This window comes from Sapajus apella, unplaced genomic scaffold (genome assembly GCF_009761245.1).
Source record: "Sapajus apella isolate SASKATOON/1434 unplaced genomic scaffold, GSC_monkey_1.0 scaffold34, whole genome shotgun sequence".
In the NCBI taxonomy this organism is placed as follows: domain Eukaryota; kingdom Metazoa; phylum Chordata; class Mammalia; order Primates; family Cebidae; genus Sapajus; species Sapajus apella.
The window spans coordinates 7,221,727-7,244,218 of record NW_022436974.1 but is presented as its reverse complement, the minus strand read 5'-3'; the positions used below and the strand labels follow the sequence as shown (position 1 = coordinate 7,244,218).

Here is a 22,492-nt window from a genome sequence, read left to right as displayed (position 1 = left end):
CAATGATGGCTGATTGGGCCACAGGTGAGTGTAAGATTTCTGTCCTGCCTGCACGTCATCCATCGTAATGTGGTATTTATTAGCATGAATGTGTAACTGAGTTATTTGTGAGGTCATTGCTCTCTGTTTGATAGAAAACTTCCCATTTTGAAAAAAGCCCATTCTTTTCTGTCCCTTAAGCTTAGCAAACCTCAGTTTTCTGCATTGTCACTCAGGTAACTAGTTACCATCGCTGATGACGTTTGCTGGCATCAAAAAAGCACTCTCACCTGTACACACGGGACAACGTGTATATTCACACATGGGACAACGTGTATATTCACACACGCTTCAGCATGGAAGGAGCACAAATTCATCAAGATGCAGAAACACTTTGTGCCTAAAGAAGTGGCCGAAAGTTATGCAATGGGTGTGTAGTGAGAGAGAGGAGGGATAGTTTAGGTGTCCCCACTGATAACATTTCTTTCTGAAAACTGCGGATGGTTGCAAGTGAAGTCACTTACAGAATAAAGAATCGCATTGAGCTCCCCAGTTCTTTACCTTATCTGGGGAACTTAGATCCTAGTTATTTCAACATGAAATGGAAGGGCTGCCAGAATGAAGGCCTAAGGAAATCCAGCTGAGAAATACATCCTGTACCCAGATGGAGTGTCTTGAGTTTAGTTACTAAGCAAGGCCTGAGGTTACTCTGTTAGGATCTGTTGGACTTACTCTGAGGCCATCTCTATGAAGGTCTGCTTATCCATGTAGGGAGGGCTGAGGTGATCCTTTTCACATTTTCTCCTAGAGCTCGACATTCGGCTGTTGGGAGTTGGCATTCATAGGAAACCTGGCTATGAGAAATACAAAATGAGAGATACAGAGGCTGACAGGGTCACAGACATTTCAGCAAATATACTTAAAAGAAAATGTAAGGCTGGATCACCTCCTGGGAAGAATGGGGGTAGCTCTGGGATGGCTACAAGTTATGGAATGTCACACATGTCACTGTTACTGATTAGAAGCAGCTGCCTCTCCAGAGGACTGACTCGGTGCTTTGATACAGAATGTGGATGATTTGGGGTTTCATGCTAATGCTCAGTATCTAACCTCCAGTTCCCAAATTGTGACCCAGTGGTTAAGGAAGTCAACAGGAAAATGAGGTTCCCAAGTCTCTGCAGAAGAGAGGCAGCTGTGGTTGAAGAACTACACATCAAGACTTTGTTTGCTTTGTGAAAGGCAAATAAATCTCAGGACCCCAAAATCACTAAGCCAAAGGGAAAAGTCAAGCTGGGAACTGTATCAGACAAACCTGCCTCCTATTTTATTCTTAAATTAGATAACTACAAAGATTTTAACAAAATCAAAAACTATATACCTTCCTCACAATTTGCCCACAAGGAAGTTCCTCATGGGCAAAGGACCAATACAACTCAAAATCATCCCTCTGCTCACCTGAGAAATGCATATGTGATTGCTTTCTCTGCCCTATTGTTTCACTAAGCTAGACTAAAGCATAAGGGACCATTCCTTTAGCCTCCTGTCACATGTAAATTGTGTATTCAGTTGAAAGCTAATGAGAGACTCAAAATAATATAACAGATTGTCTCTTATCTAGCTATAAACCTGGAAGCTCCCTCCCCAACTTCAAGTTGTCCTGCCCTTCTGGACCGAACCAATATACATCTTTCATTCATTGGCCTCTCGTGTCTCCCTAAAATGTACAAAACCAAGCTGTACGCCAACTACCTTGGGCAAATGTCGTCAGGACCTTCTGAGGCTGTGTCATGGGTGCATTCTTAAGCTTGACAAAATAAACTTCCTAAATTGATTGAAATCTGTCTCAGATTCTTTTGGGTTCACAAGTTGGCAGCCGTGAAGGGATTCTGAATGTGGTTCCCCTGACCTTCGACAAATCTATGGGTGCTTTGTATTAGCTTAAGCTACCTTTATGGCTCTGACCAATATGACAATTTGCTGAGGCCCCTGATCTCCCTAAATCTCGTTGATCGAGATCTTAAGTTTATTTTGCAGTGCAACTCCCTTTCTGGAGTTTTAGCTTGCTTCCAACAGGGAAGGCAAGTTAGAGTTCTTTTCCTGTTTCTTGGATGGTAGAGAGCAGTCTTTAGCCCAAGCCCCATTCCTAGTTAGTAGCTGAATTGGGGTTTGCCTTGCCTAAATTTAACAACCAGCTGGTTTTAATTTCTCCTTACCTTCAAAGGGCTCAATAATTGTATAAATTGTGTAATTGCTTGTTTTGTGTAACTTTTTTTTTGTTGTGGGTGGTGATGGTTTGTTTCTGGTGTTGTTTCTGTCTTTTTCCTGTTGGGTTTGACCAGCTTTACCGGACTTGATTAAATCCAAAGGGAAGTTCCAAATTATGGGGAACTAGGCCTCTGAATTGGCTAAATTTCCACAGTTGAAAAAAAAAAAATGGGAAAAAAAAAAAGATGGCCAGCAAAAGGAAAAAAAAAAGGGAATTTTTCTTTTTTTTCGGATTCTTGTTTTGTTCCCCAGGCTGGAGTGCAGTGACGTGATCTCGGCTCACTACAGCCTCCACCTTCCAGGTTCAAGCAATTCTCCTGCCTCAGCCTCCCGAGTAGCTGGGACTACAGGTGTGTGCCACCACACCTGGCTAATTTCCCACAGGGAATAGAAATGGCACTGCAGAAAGTCTTTTCTTTTGCCTTTTGATAACTGGCTTAACAAACACATTTTATATTTTATTGAAATAATTCCTATGCCATTATTATTAAGTTTTGGTTTGCTTAGAAAAAAACTGAAATTAAAAAAAATTTTTTTAATTAAAGTTATCACATCTGTGTAACTTTCTGTATTTTGCTTTTAAAGTCCTTGTGCCATTAAGATACAGAGCTTTGACCTCTGAGTCTAAACAGGACGCCAAGTTCTTCTCAGTCTTAAATCCTGACAGCAGTTAAAACTTCATCTTCAGATCCGGTAGAAGATGCCAACCAAAATAAACTGTGTTTGTGAGACACAGAGCCAGAAATTAAAACTATCTAACTCCTCAAGACCCAGAGACCATTGTGCAAGAGGTGGGCATGAGATTGTAAGGGCTGATGCTGAGAGATAAAATTAGTTCAGTTTCTCTATAAATTTACCATTAATACCAAATGCACACTGATGCAAGACCAGCATATGAGCCCCTGTGTCAGATGAACAAGATTTTTTTGGAGCATTAATCCACTCCTTAATAAAAGGTTATAAAGATTTTAAAAAGGTTTATGGAAATTATATCTTATGGTCAAGATGACTAAAATTTAATAAATTTGCTTACAGAATTTTAAAAGACACATTTAATTGGCTTCATGCTATCTTTATTAGGGCTTATTGTTTGGGAAGTTAAATTTCCTCTCTCAAAGAATATAGGCTTTTGCTTCTTTTTGAAATTGTTATCACTTTGGCTAAATGAATGACTTATTTTACAATGACTTGTGATCCTATATTGTGATATCAAGTGTTTTAAACATTTTATATTTGACAGACTTTCTGAAATCAAATTTTAACTTCAGTCCTCATTAATCTTTGACATTAGGTCTCTTGAAGTCAAAAAGAGATATTCAGCTTATTTGATGTAATAAAATCATACAGGAAGTAGTATCAAATATGAAATGGGGTTTTGCCTTCTTTGGATTATATTTATATACATGTGTTATTAGTATATGTTCCAGAATGGTATGAGATTCCTCTGATTCTAATATGTTTTAGTGAATTATCAGTAGTAATGGTGATTCTAGTGTAAAATTGTATGCCACAGAAGTAACCCAATTTCCTTGTCTTTTGTGTCTCTAACCATGACTTTTTCATCTAGTTGTTTTACTTTTATTCTTTTCAAAAGGTGTTTTTTATAATCAGCCATAGGACTCTGACAGGTGTTTCGAATGCAGGTTTCTAACAACTTTGGAGACTGCGACACTAGAATAGAGGAAAAACTTGTAAGAAAGCTAATGTGTTCATAAACATAGAGCAGAACATGAGTTAATTACATAGACTAATGAAAGACTGAAATAATCTTTTTATGATTTTGTTTGAAATGTTGCTAATTCTTTTGTTTCTGAGTCCTGAAAACCCATTTTCTTTGAGCTGTTTACAGCTTTTAACAATTGGGTCAACTACACTCCTGTGAGCAAAATCTGAAGCATATTTCTCTCTACCTGATTTCTCAGAATTTGAAAACTATTTGCAAGTATATTTGATTTATAGCAGTATAATTATTTGCTTAAGTTCAGTAAGAATCATTTTCTTTTGTAATAGGATGCAATTGGAGACACTGTTTATTTTACCAGTGTCTTTATGTAGGCTTTCATTGGAATGGCATATTTTTAAATATAAACAGATTGTTTTAAAGAATTGAAGTTGACTCATAGAGCCAAACAAAGCCCTTTGGGAAAGCTGGCCTTATACCTTGTCTGCACAGTCCCTGTACAGGTTCCTGACCTGCGGTAAGTAAAGAATGTCACTTTCTGACATGCCCAGGAGCCCTAAGTTTTCCTGGGACCTTGAGGTGAGGAATTCACCTTATTAATACAAGTATTTGCAGGCACAGGCTGGGTTCAAAGCATTGCAGTCATCTGAGATTTCTTATGGAATAAAGTTCCAGTAAAGCCAATTAAAAGAAAAGAGCCTATATGGCAAATGTTTTTTTTTTTTTTTTTTTTTTGCTCAGGCCATGTATAGTAAAACTAACATTTATTTTACATGTAAATTTGTGTGATGATTTGTCTTTAGTAAAAATGGAGAGTGCAAATTTATGTTTCAAAATAAACTAGACTACACCTATTATTCTAGTCTTATGTTTTAAAATTATTCTTTTTTTCTTTTTTTCTTTTTTTTTGAGACATAGTTTGCTCTTGTCACCCAGGCTGGAGTGCAATGGCAAAACCTCAGCTCACTGCAACCTCCACCTCCCAGGCTAAAGTGATTCTCTTGTCTCAGCCTCTGGAGTAGCTGGGATAACAGGTGAACACCACCACACCCAGCTAAATTTTTGTATTTTTAGCAGAGATGGTATTTCCCCATGTTGGCCAGGCTAGTCTCAAACTCCTGACCTTAGGTGATCCACCGCCTTGGCCTCCCAAAGTGCTGGGATTACAGGCATGAGCCACCGCACCCAGCCCAATTTTTATTATTTTCTATAGTTTGGACTGAATTCGAAAACTTTTCCTGGCTAAAAGTCTTCAAAGCAATGTTTTTACTTGTTCGTTCTTTCTTTCTTTCTTTCTTTCTTTCTCTCTTTCTCTCTTTTTCTCTTTCCCTCTCTCTCTCTCTCTCTCTTTCTTTCTTTCTTTCCTTTCTTTCCTGTCCTATTTTATAGCCCCCATTTTTTTCTTGATTTGGAAAGCCTAAAAATGAAGCTGTGCTTTCTTAAAGCCCTACAAACTGAAGCTAGACAACTTAAGCTTCAGAAGAAAATAATAGCAACCTATTTGCATACATAAGCCACTTTGATACCGCCTATTGATGTATGGACTTCAGAGTAATATGGTCTATGTCAATTTTCCAGGATTTTCTTTCTTCCCTATTTTCTCTTCATAGGATATGAGATTTCACAACCTACTAAAAATGATCTTTCCTAATAACCTGGCACCTACCTTTCTAGGAATAAACCTTCCTAGTCATGAGAGATCAGAAAAAACTTGAGACTAGAGGCTCAATCATTTTCTTAAAAAATACTTTTTCTGAAAGATTTGAAAAAGAAAAGGGAAGGGGATGAGAAAGCAAAATAAATCTTAGAACCCCAAAATCACTAAGCCAAAGGGAAAAGTCAAGCTGGGAACTGCATCAGGCAAACCTACCTCACATTTTATTCTTAAATAAGATAGCTACCCAGGTAAAAAAGCTACATAGCTCCCTCACAACTTGCCCATAAGGAAAATTCCTTGTGGGCAATGGACAGACACAACTCAAAGTCATCCCTCTGCTCACCTGAGACAAATGCATATGTGATTGCTTACTCTGTCCTGTTGTTTCACTAAGCCAGACTAAGGCATAAGTGACTATTCTTTACCCTCCTCTCATATCTAAATTGTGTATTCAGTGAAAGGTTAATCAGGGACTCAAAATAATGCAACTAATTGTCTCTTTGTCTACCTATGACCTAGAAGCCCCCTCTCCCACTCATAGTTGTCCAGCCTTTCCAGACCGAACCAAAACACATATTGACTGACATCTCATGTCTCCCTCAAGTGTGTATATAAAACCAAGCTGTACTCCAACCACTTTGGGCATATGTGGTCACGACCTTCTGAGGTTGTGTCATGGACACATTCTTTTTTTTTTTTTTTTTTTTTTTTTTGAGACGGAGTTTCGCTCTTGTTACCCAGGCTGGAGTGCAATGGCGCGATCTCGGCTCACCGCAACCTCCGCCTCCTAGGTTCAGGCAATTCTCCTGCCTCAGCCTCCTGAGTAGCTGGGATTACAGGCACGTGCCACCATGCCCAGCTAATTTTTTGTATTTTTAGTAGAGACGGGGTTTCACCATGTTGACCAGGATGGTCTCGATCTCTTGACCACGTGATCCGCCCGCCTCGGCCTCCCAAAGTGCTGGGATTACAGGCTTGAGCCACCGCGCCCGGCCATGGACACATTCTTAACCTTGCAAAATAGACTTTCTAAATTGATTGAGATCTGTCTCAGATACTTTTTGGTTCATATCCTTTTTATTTCTAAATGCAGTTAGCAGCCCTTGGCTTAGGTTGAAAGAAAATACAGTGATTCTTAGGAAACAGGTTAACTGAATAGTTAGGATGGAATTGTTAGGAATGGAGACAGGGGAAGGAAATTCATGCTCTCAAAGATAGGAGCTAATACCAGGTATTTGAGCATGAAGGGACACCCTTATGTGTTTTATTTTAACATGGCTAAAATTAGACTCTTGAGCTCTAGACCTCCCTTACCTCAGCAAAACAAATCAGTTTCTCCCCAAGACTTCCCATTTCATTAAATGGTGCCCCTATCAATTTGTGTAGAGCCCAAAATCTAGGAGTAATTTTTAATTTTCCCGACTTCCCTTTTCCCCATCCGTGATGTATACAAAACAAATCCCAATCTCTGTTTCTCTTCTGCCACTACTCTGAGCTCTCCTCAGGTCACACCTAGACCACCCCTGGGCCTCACTGGCTCCACATGTGTGTGCCTGCCACCATGCGCTGCATTCTGTGCATACCACAGGAGAGGCAGCTCCTCCCTTGGCCTCTGTACACTCTAAGGTGAAGTCTGCTGTGGCCCCTGCCCATTGCTGTAGGCTTATGTTGCACTGCTACTTGCTGGCAGTGCCTGATACTACTTGCTTGTGACAATGCTAATTCCCGCCCCAGGCCCAGTGCACTAGCTCAATGTCTGCAACCTTTTTGGTACCAGGGACCCATTTTGTGGAAGACAATTTTTCCACAGATGATGGAGGAATTTGGGGTCGTTTTAGGATGATTCAAGTGCGTCACATTTATTGTGCACTTTGTCTCTATTATTATTGCATTGTAATATATAAAGAAATAATTATGCAACTCACCATCATGTAGAATCAGTAGGAGCCCTGAACTTGTTTTCTTGCAACTAGATGGTCCCATCTGGGGTTGATGGGAAACAGTGACAGGTTATCAGGGTCTCATAAGGAACACACAACCGAGATCCCCTGCATGCACAGTTTACAATAGACTTCATGCTCCTATGAGAATCTAATGCCACTGCTGACAGAAGGTAGAGCTTAGGTGGTAATGTGAACCATGGGGAGCGGCTGTAAATACACATGAAACTTCACTCACTCACCTGCTACTCACCTCCTGCTGTGTGGTTCAGTCCCTAATAGGCCACAGATGGGTACTGGTCTGTGGCCCAGTGGCTGGAGACCATTGTGCTAGCTGACACTTCCTACCCAGAATATTCCCTTCCTCCACTTCTTTACTGGCTCTGTCTAAACCACTTGTCTTTCAGTCTGACTTCAGCTCAAACCACTCCTACTCAGAGACTCCTTCTTTGCCCTCTGAGTAGGAGATAGCCATGGGGTCATTCCCTGTCACATCACTCTACCTTATTGTTTGGAGAGTACTGGTTACATTTTGATACCTGGCTTTCTTGTTGGGTGGCTTGCCTGTCTCTCTCCCTAGAATGTAAATGTGTGAGAGCAAGGACCTGGTCTCTCTTGGTGGCTCTTTCCCCAATAGCCGGAACAGTGCTGATTGAGATGGTGACACAGTGAATACCTCCCACTGGGAAGTGCATTGATGGCCTCTGACCGTGGAAGCTATCAACAGTGCCAGTATTGTTGGGCCTCCCTTCCTGCTCCCACCATTTCCCCTGGTTCTGACTGCTACCTTCCCTTGCCTTGCAGCCGCCCATGCCAACTTCCTTTCCCGTCAACCATGCAGCAGCACAGCCCCATGTCCTCCCAGACCTCCTCCGTCAGCGGGCCGCTGCACTCCGTCTCCCTGCCGCTTCCACCGCCGATGGCCCTGGGCACTCCACAGCCCCCACCTGCCGCCTCCCCCAGCCAGCAGCTTGGCCCAGATGCCTTTGCAATTGTGGAGCGAGCCCAGCAAATGGTGGAGATACTGACAGAGGAGAACCGGGTGCTTCACCAGGAACTTCAGGGTTACTACGACAATGCTGACAAGCTCCACAAGGTGCGTGACGTCCCTGGGGAATGGGTAGGAGACAAAATTCTTTACCTGGTCATGGGGAGTTGAGGCACTGACTGACTTGCCAACATTGCACTAGACTTCTTTTTGTACCAGACCCTGTGCAAGGCTTTTGGAAGACAAAAATAAATATGACTCAGTTCCTGCCTTGGAGGAGCTTACATTCCAGAAAGGGAAGAGAGTTGCATAAGCTAATACCTGCAGTAAGAGTATGAGGGATCTACTGTAGGAACAGCAGATGTGGCCCTCAGAGACTCAGAGGCTAAGTAGGATTTCCTCACATGTACAAGTGGAGAAGAGGGAACACAGAGAGTAAATAACACAGAGGAGGTCAGGAGTGGTGGCCCATACCTGTAATCCCAGCACTTTATGAGGCTGAGGCAGGTGGATCACTTAAGCCCAGGAGTTTGAGACCAGCATGGGCAACATGGCAAGACCCTGTCTCTACAAAAATTACAAAAGTTAGCCAGGCATGGTGGCCCATGCCTTGTAGTCCCAGCTACTCGGGAGGATCACATGAGTTAGGGAAGCAGAGGTTGCAGTGAGTCAAGATCGCTCCACAGCACTCCAGCCTGGGTGACAGAGTGAAACCCTGTCTCAAAAATAAAAAATAAATAAAACCACAGGGAAATGAAGTGAGAGATACCAAATTTTCTTTTAAATATAGGAATCTCAGACAGGAACCTTGTGTGTCATGTTCATTTCATTAGCTGGTCTCTGCATAAAGCAGTCTTGCCTCAACATGAGAGGGTCAAGAGTATGAGTTACTATGTGCTTTCTGCATGCTTGTGACTTATCAGGTGGGGAGATGCTGAGTAATTCCAGCCTGTGTAGTTACTGTTGGAATATTTAAATGTATAGCAGCCATTATTCTTAAAGATTTATGCTGAGAGCCATGTAAATAGGGGAACATCCAACAAGAACAAGCTGTTGCTGGGCAGTGATTTCATGATGACTTGTAAGTCAGCATCTGATGTGCTGCAGGTAGGATGCAAGGGGGGCGGGCAACAGTAATAGGATGTTTTAGGGCAGGACAACCATAGAGCACTCGAGTTTCCTTTTCGGGAGTGAGGAGGCATGAGTAGTAGTGGTGATCCTTTAAGAGTCTAAGTGCCAGGCTCTTCCCTTGGGAATAAAGGGCTTCTGTAAAGTTAAAGTATAGGAGTATAAACCCCACCTGCCTACAAGAACATTGCCACTTTGGCTGTGTGTGACAATTAATGCACCGGCTGGCCCATTTAGTGTTGATGAGTTAGTGTTGATTTCACAGGTAAAGCTGGTCATTTTGCTGGTCAAGGGTTTTAGAGTAGTAGGCTGTACTTGCTTCCTGAGGGCTATCAGCGAGCGGTGGATTTGATGGTGCATATCTTCACAGACAATCTGTCCCAGCATGTTTGTGCAGAGCTTCTGCTCAAAAGGTCTGGAGCTCCCTGGAGTCAAGACCAGACTTGTCTCAGGGAGCTCTGGCTGCCTTTATTGAAGGGGGAAAATGAGAGCCAGAAACAAATAAGGGCCGCCTGAAGATTGCAGCCTCACTCCTGCCCCTTCTTGTACCCTTAGAAGTTGGGAAATAGGCATGTTGTCTCATGGCCCTCAGCCTATAAGATGCTGCACAGGTCCAGTCTTGCCTCTGACATTTTTGTGCAGCTTCTTTTTTGGTATGGGCTGAAAATCGGGAAGCGCTGACTCAGCACTTCTTGGGAAACAAGCATTTCTTTCTTCTCCTAATGAAGCTCCAATGCGGACACATTAAGAAGCTATACAGACCCACTTGAAGGCAGAGTTTGATGCTGGAGTTTTTCTCATGGCTGTTTCTGAAGAGATACACAATGGTGCAGAAAATTGGAGATCTTGTTATTTTTCATTGTCTTTTTATTAACATGTACTTTATATTGACCTATAACAATATATCTCTTTCTTGATTTTGATGTACATTTCCATTTTGAAAACTAAAATGGCTCAACCTCCCAGTGTGTCAATATCCCTTCACAGAGAATGGTTCTTAAAAGTTGTGGCCAAAAGGATTTTGATGACTTCTGGAAGAAGAGACTAATCAAAAGCAGTGTCCCTTCTCGAACCCAAAGCTTTTTCAGTCCCTTGAATGTTATAAATTGTTCTGCAAGTACAGTAAGTCCTCATTTAATATCATCGATAGGTTCTTGGAAACTACAGTTTTAGGCAAAACCAGTTTTTTCCTCATCAACATCACAGTGAAATGACGTTGAAGAAAATGACATTATTTGGAGGCCTGCTGTGCGTTATTTCACTTAAAGTTGCAGTTTCCAAGAACCTGTCGATGATGTTATATGAGGACTTATGGACTACATCGATCTATCATATGTAAAAATGGAATTATCAATTAAAAACCTAAGATTTTGATAGATATTTGCCATACTCATCACAAGTTGGATAGCTGTTCTCGACAACGGGGACCAAGAGACACAAGAGTTGCTTGAACTTTGTGGCGTAACATTTTGTACGTTGCATTCCTAACGTCACCCTAGTCCTCGATCTACCCTCATCCCTAGCCTTGCCGCTCAGCATTCTTAGCAGCTGCCTGAGCCTTAATCTGGGTAGAGGGTGTTCAGTTGAGCTGAAAACTTTGCTTCTCAGCGATGATAGCTGCCAGTTCTTCTGGCATGGATGTGACCCCTGTTTTGGGTGGGCCTGCTGCACGATGTTGTAGGATATGACCCTGCTATGCCCACAGTATTGAAGGACTATGTTAACTTCTCTTCCCAGGTCCACAGGGTCGTGGTTTCAAAGGCAACAACTTCCTGGTGCCATACCTCTATTCACCTCCCCCTCATCCAGGATCCTAGAGTTCTTTGTCTAACTTTACCACGAGTGGGAAGGTAGACTGCCTAGGTAAACTTCCTTTGTTTAGAAAGCTGGTGAAAAGGGCAGCCAATCCAATATCAAAGTCAAAGATCAATCACTGCAGTGGAATTTTGAAAGAACTCCTCTCATGGGACAAGAACTTGAATGAGGTGGGAGTAACTCCTAGATTTAAAGTCCCCCTGCCCCTTACCTGTGCGAACTCCATCTCAGGACTCCTTGCCACGACAGGTGGGAGCTCACTCTCTCTCTATTTCTCTTTCTCTCTTTCTGCCTAACAAATCACTTTTCTGCAAAGCTCTTTGGGTCAAATATTTACTTGAAAAATATCACTGGTACCAGGGTCTCCTACTCATTCTTGGGTGAGTGAGATCCCAAGGACCTGGAAAAAATTCATTCAATAGGGGAACAGTGCATGCCTTTTGGGATGCCCCTGCAACCTACTTCTGTCCCCTGTGTTACAGTATCATTCCCATCTGAGTTCCTTGCAGCATTGGGAATGCTTTGGCCCTTGCAGAGATGCATTGCAAGGGCAGAACTAAAAATAGATGAATTTTTAATTGCAGAGTTTAGCTGATGCATACTGTGCCAGGAAAAGCAGAAGAGAACAATTAAACTCACAGACTATAAAATCCTAGCCTAGATATGAAGACCCTGTTTCCAAAGAGGCACAAGTAGTGATTATCACTATTAATGTTGGAATGATTGTCGAGGATCCCCAGAAAGAGCTGTTGTTTTCAGTCTTATCTTTTGGTTATGTTTTTTTCATCTTTTTCCTCCTAGTTTCCCCGAAACTTAATTAACAGATGGAGTTTCTACCAGGGCTGTACTGTAGGCTGTTGAGTGGGTTGGCCTCGAAAGCCATCAGGGAATAGATGGGCATTTGATGGGAGAGGGCCAAGCATTGACAGTTACCTGGGGCTTGCTTTAGTGAAGATCCTCTTTTGTGAGTGAAACAAAGGTGGCTTTGATTGGGCAGTCTGTGGCTTGCACAGCAGGCCTTTCTTTGGTCCTGGGCATCCCTGAGTGGTACACGTGAAGGTGCTCAGGGAGAAAACCAGTAGTATCTGGAGCTTAGGTGGCTGAGATTTTCTCAGGGCCTTCTCTGTTGATTTGCTTATTACAACAGTGCCAGTGGAAGTCATGCAGGGCTTTCTGCTCTGCTTATAGTTCTGTCTCTGGGACATTGAGTGTATTTCTGTGATTGCAGGGATTCTTACTGTCTGGCCTAAGAGCTCCCTGACATCTAGGCTGAAAAGGAGAATGAGAGCTGGCAAAGTAAACTGGGATTCCCTTCCTGCACCATATTCAGAGTCTGAGCTGATCTGGATAGTTTTTGTATCAAACCCTCCTGTCTAACCTTCCCTGTATCTTTAACAAATGTCAGAGGGTGCTTAAGATGTTCTGAACATGGAGAAATAGAAAGAAGAAGGTGTGGTTTTACTCTGAAGGAGTGTACGGTCAGAAATAAAAAGCTCTAGTCTTAAAATTCTAAAATGAGTCTATTTCAAGTTCCCATTCCTTAGTAATTCTTGTGTCATGTCTCTGAAAGGAGGTATTCATCTTTTACTTGAATGCTTCCAGAGAAGAGAAGCTCACTAATGGGTATACCGCACTTCTGGAAAATGTAGTTAGGAAATGTTTCTTTATGTTGAGTCAAAAATCTGCATCTGGGCTGGGTGCAGTAGCTCACGCCTATAATCCCAGCACTTTGGGAGGCCAAGGCAGGTAGATCAGTTGAGGTCAGGAGTTCGAGACCAGCCTCGCAACATGGTGAAACCCCATCTCTACTAAAAAAAAAAATTGCCAGGCATGGTGGTGCATGCCTGTAATTCCAGCTGCTCAGGAAGCTGAGGCATTAAAATCACTTGAACCTGGGAGGTAGAGTTTGCAGTGAGCCAGGATTGAACCACTGCATTCCAGCCTAGGTGATGGAGTGAGACTCTTGTCAAAAAAAAAAAAACAAAACCCTGCATCTATTTAACTTCCTACATTTAGTCATAACTCTGCTTCTGTAACCATACTTTCTTATTCCCATTTGTATTGTTATAACTGAATATCTGAGATTGGATAATTTATAAAGAGAAGCGATTTATTTAGCTCATGCTTCTGCGGGCTGGGAAGTTTGAGAAGCATGATGCTGGTATCTTTTTGGCTTCCAGTACAGGCTTTTATGCTGTGTCACAACATGGCAGAAGGCGGAAGCAGACATGTATGAAGAGGCAAAACTTGAAGAGGATGTCCTTCTTCATAATAACCTGCTCTCATAAGAAGTAATGCATACCTGCAAAAACCAATCTAGTCTTACTACTGCAAGAAAGACACCAAGCCATTCACAAGGGACCCACCCCCATGACCCAAATACTTCCCACTAGACCCCACCTCCCAATGCCACCACACCAGGAGTCAAATTTCAACATGAGTTTTGCTGGGGACAAACCATATCGATAGCACACACTGAAGGAGATTAACCTTTCTCTACCATTACAGCTATCAGTTCTCATAGGAATTACCTTGTTCTGAACTAAGACCTTTGTTTTTTCTCTAGGTCCCTTCTAAGCACATAACCACGTCAGGTCTTGATTGTTTTAAGATATAAGATAGTAAACTACATCATGGTAGGCATCCTGAAGTTTCCTTTTACAGTATGCAGAGGGAAATTCTTCGAGTGAAAGGAAAGAATGCATGATTCAGTGTCCAAGTCTGTCTTTAGGAGTTATACATTTAAAGATTAAGTAAGTGTTTTGTCATGGGCAAGGCATAATTCCAGGACAGTAAGAGCTATTCTACCCTCAAGGAGTTAGTAGTCAAATCAGAGATGCAAAATGCAGATGCAGATTAGAATTCCAGTGAGAGAAATACAACAGATTCAAAAAAATACTGTAAAATCAGACCAAGGGAAGGGTCCCTGTGGGTGTAGTTAAGGAAGCCTCGCTAGTTGTCCTGGGCTGGAAGCCTGAACACCACTCTCACACTGGATGCCTCAGAGTGTGATACTCTCAGCTTCCCTGGTGACTTGGTGATGGCCTTTGGTGTTGATGTGGACTATCCCTGTGACATGCCCAGCTGTCTGAAAACAAAGGCCACCCTTTATAGATAAGAGCAAAGAAATGTTAGTATGTCTGGGAGCCATCTCTTTTGTAAATAAAATTTAAAGACAGGATCATAATTCATGGTAAGGCTATGAACACAATTCAGGGCATGCTGTTCTCTGTGCTGCTGCATTACCAGCAGTTCATGATATCTGTGGAAGAACCAGAAAGGCCTTGTTAAAATGAGTGGACCACAGAAGTACCAACTCTGGTAGAAGGAGGCCTTTGGGAACATAAGGGGGTACCAAAAGGAGACTTGATCTTCTCAGCTCAGCTCCAGTTGGCTGATGCTAAGCAGAAGCCCCTGTGCTCTCTAGCCTGCTCGTCGGCCTCTTCTCAGCTATATCTCATCTCTTCTGTAACCTCTGGTGGTGCTGACCACAGTATCTCTCCTCCTTTAAGTTTTTGGCTTCTAGGTTCCTACGGCCCCACTGGCTTCGGTCCTTTTCCTGGTGCCCAGCCTCTCCTTTGGCGTGAATGCCTTTCTGGCCCTCTAATCTTCTGTTTCTCTCCCTGACTGGCCTCTGCTTTCTGATGTCATCTGTCACCTATACACTGAGGACACTCCAGCCACCCTCCTGGCTTTTAGACCTGTATGTTCACCTGCTAACTAGAACTCTTTGCTAATATGTGCAGCTGCTTCCTCAAACATGGTATCTCCAAACCCAGACTAGTTTTCTTTCTTTAGTGAGCTTGTTTCTCTTATAATCATTTACCTTGGTTAAGTCTTATTACCCCATCTTCTAAGCTGTGAATATCTGTGTTGTTTTTGCTTGCTTTCTTCCATATTGCCTGCACCTAGTCACCAAAACCTGTTGATTCTACTCATTAGTGTCTTTGGAATTTGTCCTTTTAGTGTCATAGTTCAGCCCCTTGTCATCATTGAGCTATTTACGTTAGTTTTTTACCTGGATGTCTCTTCTACCTCTTCTCCCACCAACCCCCGCCCTCCAACCTCATCATTAGTTTTGTCTCTGTAAAAACTCGAATGAGATCAGAATTATAACCTTCTTTCCCCAGTACCTCTCACCCCCACTAAGCCTCCCCTGCTCATAACTTAAAGTCCTTCCTTTTGGCCCTAGCTTCTGCTACTTCTACCTTGCCCTCATCCCTGGACTACCATTTCTCTGAAATATTTACAGGCCAACTTAAGACTCTTAGCTCCTAAAGGCCAGGAATTGCCTTCCTTATTTCTGTATCCTCAGCTTCTGGAAAAATACCTAACGTAAGCAAACAATGAATATCTGTTCGCATATGTATTATTTATAGGAGTCTCGGCAGGGACTTTCTCATCTGGGCGATTGGGGCTCAGAAAAGAGGGTCCCTGGCTCCTGATGCCATCGCTGTCCTGTGGAAGGACTGAAATCATAGTTCTGATCTCCTGGGGCCCAGTGAAGGGCACTAATGCTTTCAACCCTGTCAGCTTTGCCTTTGATTCTGACCTTAGCAACATCTCATCAAGTCTCCATCCATGTTTGCAGGCACCCTCACCTGGTCTTTACCCTTTCTCTTGCATTTATGTTATATAACAATACATGGGATTTATTCATCTCTACATCAAAACCACACTATTATATCAAATTCCTGTTTGAATAGAGCTACTTGTTATCAATGTATATATGTAATAGATTAAAGGCATCCCCAGTTAGTTTTGATCTAGTGAAATATTTTTTAAAATGGTTCTAATTTCTTGGCTATCTATACCTACATATAAAGAGGTTTTCTGTGATACATTTGTTTATGATTAGGTACATGTCCATTAATCCTCTTATTTATTTATTTGAGATGGAATCTCACTTTGTTGCCCAGGCTGGAGTGCAGTGAAGTAATCTTGCTCACTGCAACTTCTGCTTCCCAGGTTCAAGTGATCTTCCCACATCAGCCTCCCAAGTAGCTGGGTTACAGGTGCCCACCACCATGCCTGGCTAATATTTGTAATTTTAGTAGAGACGGGATTTCACCATCACCATGTTGGCCAGGCTGGTCTAAAACTCCTAACCTCAGGTGATCCACCCACCTCAGCCTCCCAAAGTGCTGGGATTACAGGCATGAGCCACTGTACCATATTGCTACTTTCATAGACAAAGTAGTTAAAAATACTAGGTAATGAAGCCTTTCCTCCAGTGGATTTTATGTTCCTTTGGGGACAGATAGGACTGTCTCTGGAAAGAGCACTGTACATGGAGTCTGGAAACTTGGGTTCTAATTATAGTTCTTTAATTTTTTTTTTGTACTTTAATATTTTCCCATTGTCAACTGGGAATAATCATAGTAACTATAAATTGTCATTAAAAGTGTAAAAGATTTAAGTTATGTTTAGATTTACCCCTTTCTAATATTGGTACAGAAGGATTTTTACAAGGTGACATCAGACCGTTAGGCCAGACATGTAAACCTATAATTTACAGGATCCTAATGTAGTATTTAGAGAGCAGCTTGGGGAGTGAGATCGATTATACAATTTGGTACATGTGAAACAAGATGCAGAAAGGCTGCACTGAAGATATAGCTTTTATACTGGCAGTGTCTAAGACTCCTTTTTACCAAGACACCAGCATAAATGTCAAAAGTGCCACTTTAATGCCAGTTCTTTCTTTTAGTTTGAAAAAGAACTTCAGAGAATTTCAGAAGCCTATGAAAGTCTGGTCAAGTCTACCACCAAGCGAGAGTCACTGGACAAGGCGATGAGAAACAAATTGGAAGGCGAGATTAGAAGACTTCACGATTTCAACAGAGACCTTCGAGGCATGTTTATTCATGTTCTTTCTACCTAAACTAACTGTGTAGCTAAAAGCATGACTTCAGGGCCAGAGTGCTTTGCACTCAGTGCTTTGCAGAGGTAGACTAGATGCTAGTCTACGTGTGTTGGATAATCTTGTATATTTCAACCATCTGGGGAAGGGAGGAGTTGCTCAAAAAGCAGAATTGTTATTTTCTGCCTTGCGGGTTGTAGATTGCAGCATTGAGCTTTGGAAGTGACAGCCTGTATGCGTGAGTCTGTTGAAGGAACAATTCTGTGTGTGGCCCCTTCTTGCTTTAAAAGTACTAAACTGTGATTCATGACTATGAGAATCCGAATGTTTGAAAAGATCAACGTTGGATGCACAACCCTTTCCACATCAGGCTGTCATTTGATAGCACTCTTTGAAAGGCAGCACTTAGGCTGGGCGTGGTGGCTCATGCCTGTAATCCCAGCACTTTGGGAGGCCTAGATGGGTGAATCACGAAGTCAGGAGTTCAAGACCATCCTGGCCAAGATGGTGAAACCCTGTCTCTACTGAAAATACAAAAAAAATCAGCTGGACATGGTGGCGGGCGCCTGTCATCCCAGCTACTTGGGAGGCTGAGGCAGAGAATTGTTTGAACCCGGGAGGTGGAGGTTGCAGTGAGCCGAGATTGCACCACTGCACCCCAGCCTGGGCAACAGAGCGAGACTCCGTCTAAAAGAAAACAAAAAGACAGCACTTAAGTCTTGCTAGGTGTAGTACAGAAGACAAAGCTAGACATATGTTCTTCTGGGCGAAAAAATTCCCACAGTTGTGAAATAAATAGACAATAAACTTGCTCAAAGATAGGAGCCACTTGCTGCTAGATTTTGGCAATCTCCAATGTGCACAATGAGTTAACCTATAAATGTTACTTCACTTTCAGCCAAACCATTTTAAGTTGCTTCATGTGTCAAAACACTCAATATCCTGATCGTACCCAGTAGCTAGATCCCACCTTTTCTGTTCCTATAAACCCTTTTGGGTTGAGTGTCATCTACATCCAGTGAATACTTGTTGAGTTGGATTATTTATTGAATAATTTAAGATTTACCAAGTGGTTTGAGGAAACATAGAACTTGCTGTGTACAGTCTTCAATGCATTAGGTCCTTTTGACTTTTTTCGGTATTTTTTTATTTTCGTTTCTTTGATTCTAAGATACAGAGAGCTGTCACTGGCTAAAATATACAGCCGATGATCAAGATTAGACTAGGGCTGGGTTTGGGGCCAAGGAGACTGCCCTTGTGAACCCTTCAAATCAGAGGTTTGCTGGAAGCAGTGAGGTGGTTTTTCTCAGCACCTATCCCTAGCTGCCTGCTGCTGTTGCATATCCTTTGGCCTTAGATGGCATAAAGACACAGTGGCATCTGAAGCCTTTTCTTTTGATATTTTGGGACACAGTTATTGTCTGTCCCCAAGTTGTTCCATTTGGGGCTCCTGCCTGAGCATCATTTCCTCCCTAGCGCCTCGGCTCCCGCATGAACATCTCTTCCTCCCCAGCTCTTGGCACCTATTTCATTTCTCAGTTAGATGATGACTTCAATCTGTATACGTTTCTTTTTTTTTTTTTTGAGACAGAGTTCGCTCTTGTTACCCAGGCTGGAGTGCAATGGCGCGATCTCAGCTCACCACAACCACTGGCTCCTGGGTTCAAGCAATTCTTCTGCCTCAGCCTCCCGAGTAGCTGGGACTACAGGCGTGCGCTACCATGCCCAGCTAATTTTTGTATTTTTAGTAGAGACGGGGTTTCATCACGTTGACCAAGATGGTCTCGATCTCTTGACCTCGTGATCCACCTGCCTCGGCCTCCCAAAGTAATCCGTATACATTTCTTTGTAATCATTTCCTCTTTGTTCATAGATCGACTGGAGACTGCAAACAGGCAACTATCCAGCAGGGAATACGAAGGGCATGAAGACAAAGCTGCAGAGGGGCATTATGCTTCCCAGAGTGAGTCTCCACATATTTATTTATCCCACAATTTGCTTGTTTAAAAATGGGGGCCTGAGGGAAGAATCATATTAGTTTCTTGTAGGTTTTGTACTGTTTTCTTTTTGTTTGTTAATTTAGCCTACAACCTGTTGGCCTCAGATGAGGCCCGCCTAGGTCTGCCTGAGACAAAGCTGAGGTCACTATGTGTTGCTTCAGTGGTTTTTATTCTGTCCTGACCTACGGTTTCTCTTTGTCTCTCTATAATACACTTCAAGCACTGGCAACTTCACAGCATGTCCTGGCACTCACTGCTTCAGATAAGTTATGACCCTTTTTCTCATAACTTATCTGAAAGAAAGAAAGGGAAGGAGGCCTAGTGGTGGGGTTTGGTTATCTCTGGGCAGGTTTTGTCCTCATGTAGGTTGTAGAGTTCTAGACTGGTTGCTCCTGGCCAATATGCAAGCCATCTAAGTGATCGCATTATATGTCTCCATGCGTGACACTCATTTCCAGAAGCCACTGAGCCCATTTCAGCCAGAAATAATGAACAGTGGCTTTGTAAGCGTTGATTTATTGAGAGAATATTTTATTAATTGTAGCAGAGGCAAATGATAGAATTAAATGGATTTTGAGAAAGCATTGGTCAAGGTTTGAATTTCTGCATGTTCATTGCACTAGCCAGAAATCTAAAAATCCAACTGTCTTTTTTTAAGCTTTTTTGAAAATTGAATTCATATCTATATCATAATTCCCAATAAGATTATGAGTAAGTGCTCACAAAGTTAAGACAATTCAGAACAACAAAAAGTAATGTATTCAGATACTAGCCATCTGTCTTAAGATAGTGGTCTTCTGATGTGTGGGTTCCTCAATGCAGCTCTCCATTTTAAAGAATGGAAAATTTTTGGTTGAATTTTCTAATTTCCAAACTGGTTAGGTTTAACTCCTGTGTGTGCCCCATATTGACTCATGATTGCATTCCAGCTATTAATACTAGCTCCATTTTTTAAATCCTGTTTTTTGCAAATGGACACTAATACTATCTAGGGCTTTTGCCTGGGATTCCTTTGTGGTCTCAGATGATTGGCCCTTTGTTCCAGATTCACATGAAAGGCTCTATCAGCAGTTTGAATTACTTTCTTTTGTAACAAAATTTATCTTATATCTCTTCCTATGGGTACAATAGATCTCACCTCGGTTTCATTTGAAAGGTGAGTTGTCATTACTACTTGCATTTAGGATTGTGACACATTCCTTCTGGATGACTGCATGCCTAGGTATAGTAAGTGTCTTTGGCAGATATGTCAGCAATGCCAGTGTTGTGCACTCTGTGGATATTCTGCCTTCTTCTCAGGGATGTAATTTGATCACTTAGTTCAGGTCAAAATGGAAAAGCCAGTTAATTTCACCTGATGGGCATTGTTCTGGCCTCCCAGCCAAGGCTGGTACAGAGTAATGAGGTTTGGTACTCTGTGAACTCAGAAATGTTCTTCAGAAAGACTTTAACCTTCTGGCTCAAAGCTGAAAGATCAATTATCAAGCAAAGAGGCCCCTCCAGCTTTACAGGGAATTATTTGTTCTGTGCAAATATGCTCCACTGTGTTCCAAAGGCAAGAGAGACCACAGGCATTTTTCAACTGCTTAAAGGTATCTCAGTGTCAATGTGTAATGTAATTGAATCTAGGCAGAGCATTTCAAGTAGGTTTGGTAATCGTGATACCTAACCAATTTTTCTACACCTAATCTTTACAGAACACTTTGTGCCTTCACAGCTTTATAATTATTTACATTAGTTTTTTTTCTCTCCTAGTGTGGCCAAGGGATAAAACCAAGGTGTTATTTCAAATTTATAGTTAGATTGTTTTCTTAGTGAGTTGTAGGAATTATTAGGTAAATCAGCATGTCGCCCACATATATATGTTACAGATATTTTCTCCAGTTGTTTTATATCTTACAGAATATGTTTTTAAGTGACCATATTTATGCCTTCAAGGTTTTCTGTCTTGCTTAGAAATACTTTTTACCCTCCCAGATAATAGTAATATTCACCAATGTTTTCTTCAAATATGAGTATGATTGCCTTGTTTACAAGGCACATATTTAGGAAACTAACTTGGGAGGCAGAGCAGAGGATAAATTGATGAGGGACTATCCTAGAGGCAAGGAGGCTAGTTAGCAGGTATTTCAGTTCAGCATCTGGGGAGCAGATGGAGAGCTCATGAACTAACCCAGTAGAAATAGCAAGGAAGAGTAGGGGGCAGACAAACAAGTGACAAATTTGTTGGACTTGGTTGACCAATTGAATAATGGCAGTGAGGGAAAGGGATGTGACTGGGGCATCTAGATGGATGATCACCCTTTACAGATAAAATGCAGGAGGAGCAGGTTGGGATTAGATAATGACTTAACGCTTGAACGTGTTCGTCATCTCACCTTGCAGCCCAGAGCTCAGTGAGCAGGTATAACAATAGGTGCAAAGATACTCAGCAGGTTGGATGGGTGGTGCTCTCTGTCAGGCTCTTATTTTAGCATGTGGGTACAGAATGGCAGGCATGAATTATTGCCTCTCTTCCTAGTTATTAATGTGTCTCATGATCTGTGTATTTGTTCAGAAACCCTATTGTTAGAATAAATTTCTATTTCCTAGTGATTATAATTATAGCTATTGCCCACTTAAGAGAAGCCATCCTTTTCAAGTAAGTTTTTTGTGATGCTAGCACTTGATTAAGAGAAAGGCAAGACTGCAATAAAAGTTGTATCTTGGGGTAATACATACCAGGAAGTCAAGGTTAGGTTGTGAAGCTCCTACCAGCCACTTTGGCAATGAGAGAGTCACAGGGAAGGGGGAAGCAGAGAATAACATGTTCAGCTTTTTTGCTAGGTATTCACATGGAAGCTAGGCAACCAAGTGTAAGAACACCCAGAACACCCAGCCAACTCTTGCAGTTGAAGCAGTAGGTGGGACTTGAAAGATCTCCTAGTTAATGGAGGGAGGAGGTCCTTCCTGGCCAGATTTAAATATTTCCCTCTGCTCAGGGTACTTTTCTTCTAAAAACTGAACTCTGCTCTTAAGTTGGAGTTTCATGAAGGCCTTGGTGAACTGCCTGGGTAATTACTACTTGATTCTAAAGATTGAAGTGGACATTAAACAGGCTCATTGTGTCCCCCTCAGTCATGAGGTTTGTCTATAGGAAAAATCTTGAGGAATTAAGTGCTTAGGAGCTTGATGCC

General features: G+C 42.0%; 1 protein-coding gene across 8 annotated transcripts in view; it reads left to right on the top strand.

Moving 5' to 3' along the window:
* Positions 1-22,492, top strand: part of AMOTL1 (angiomotin like 1) — a 172,661-nt gene that overhangs the window by 107,360 nt on the left and 42,809 nt on the right. For all 8 annotated transcript variants that reach the window (XM_032295732.1, XM_032295736.1, XM_032295737.1 and 5 more), the window contains 3 exons: positions 8,327-8,618; positions 17,164-17,308; positions 19,190-19,279. In XM_032295732.1, coding sequence (XP_032151623.1) covers positions 8,327-8,618; positions 17,164-17,308; positions 19,190-19,279 — 527 coding nt within the window. The remainder of the gene's footprint in view (positions 1-8,326; positions 8,619-17,163; positions 17,309-19,189; positions 19,280-22,492) is intronic.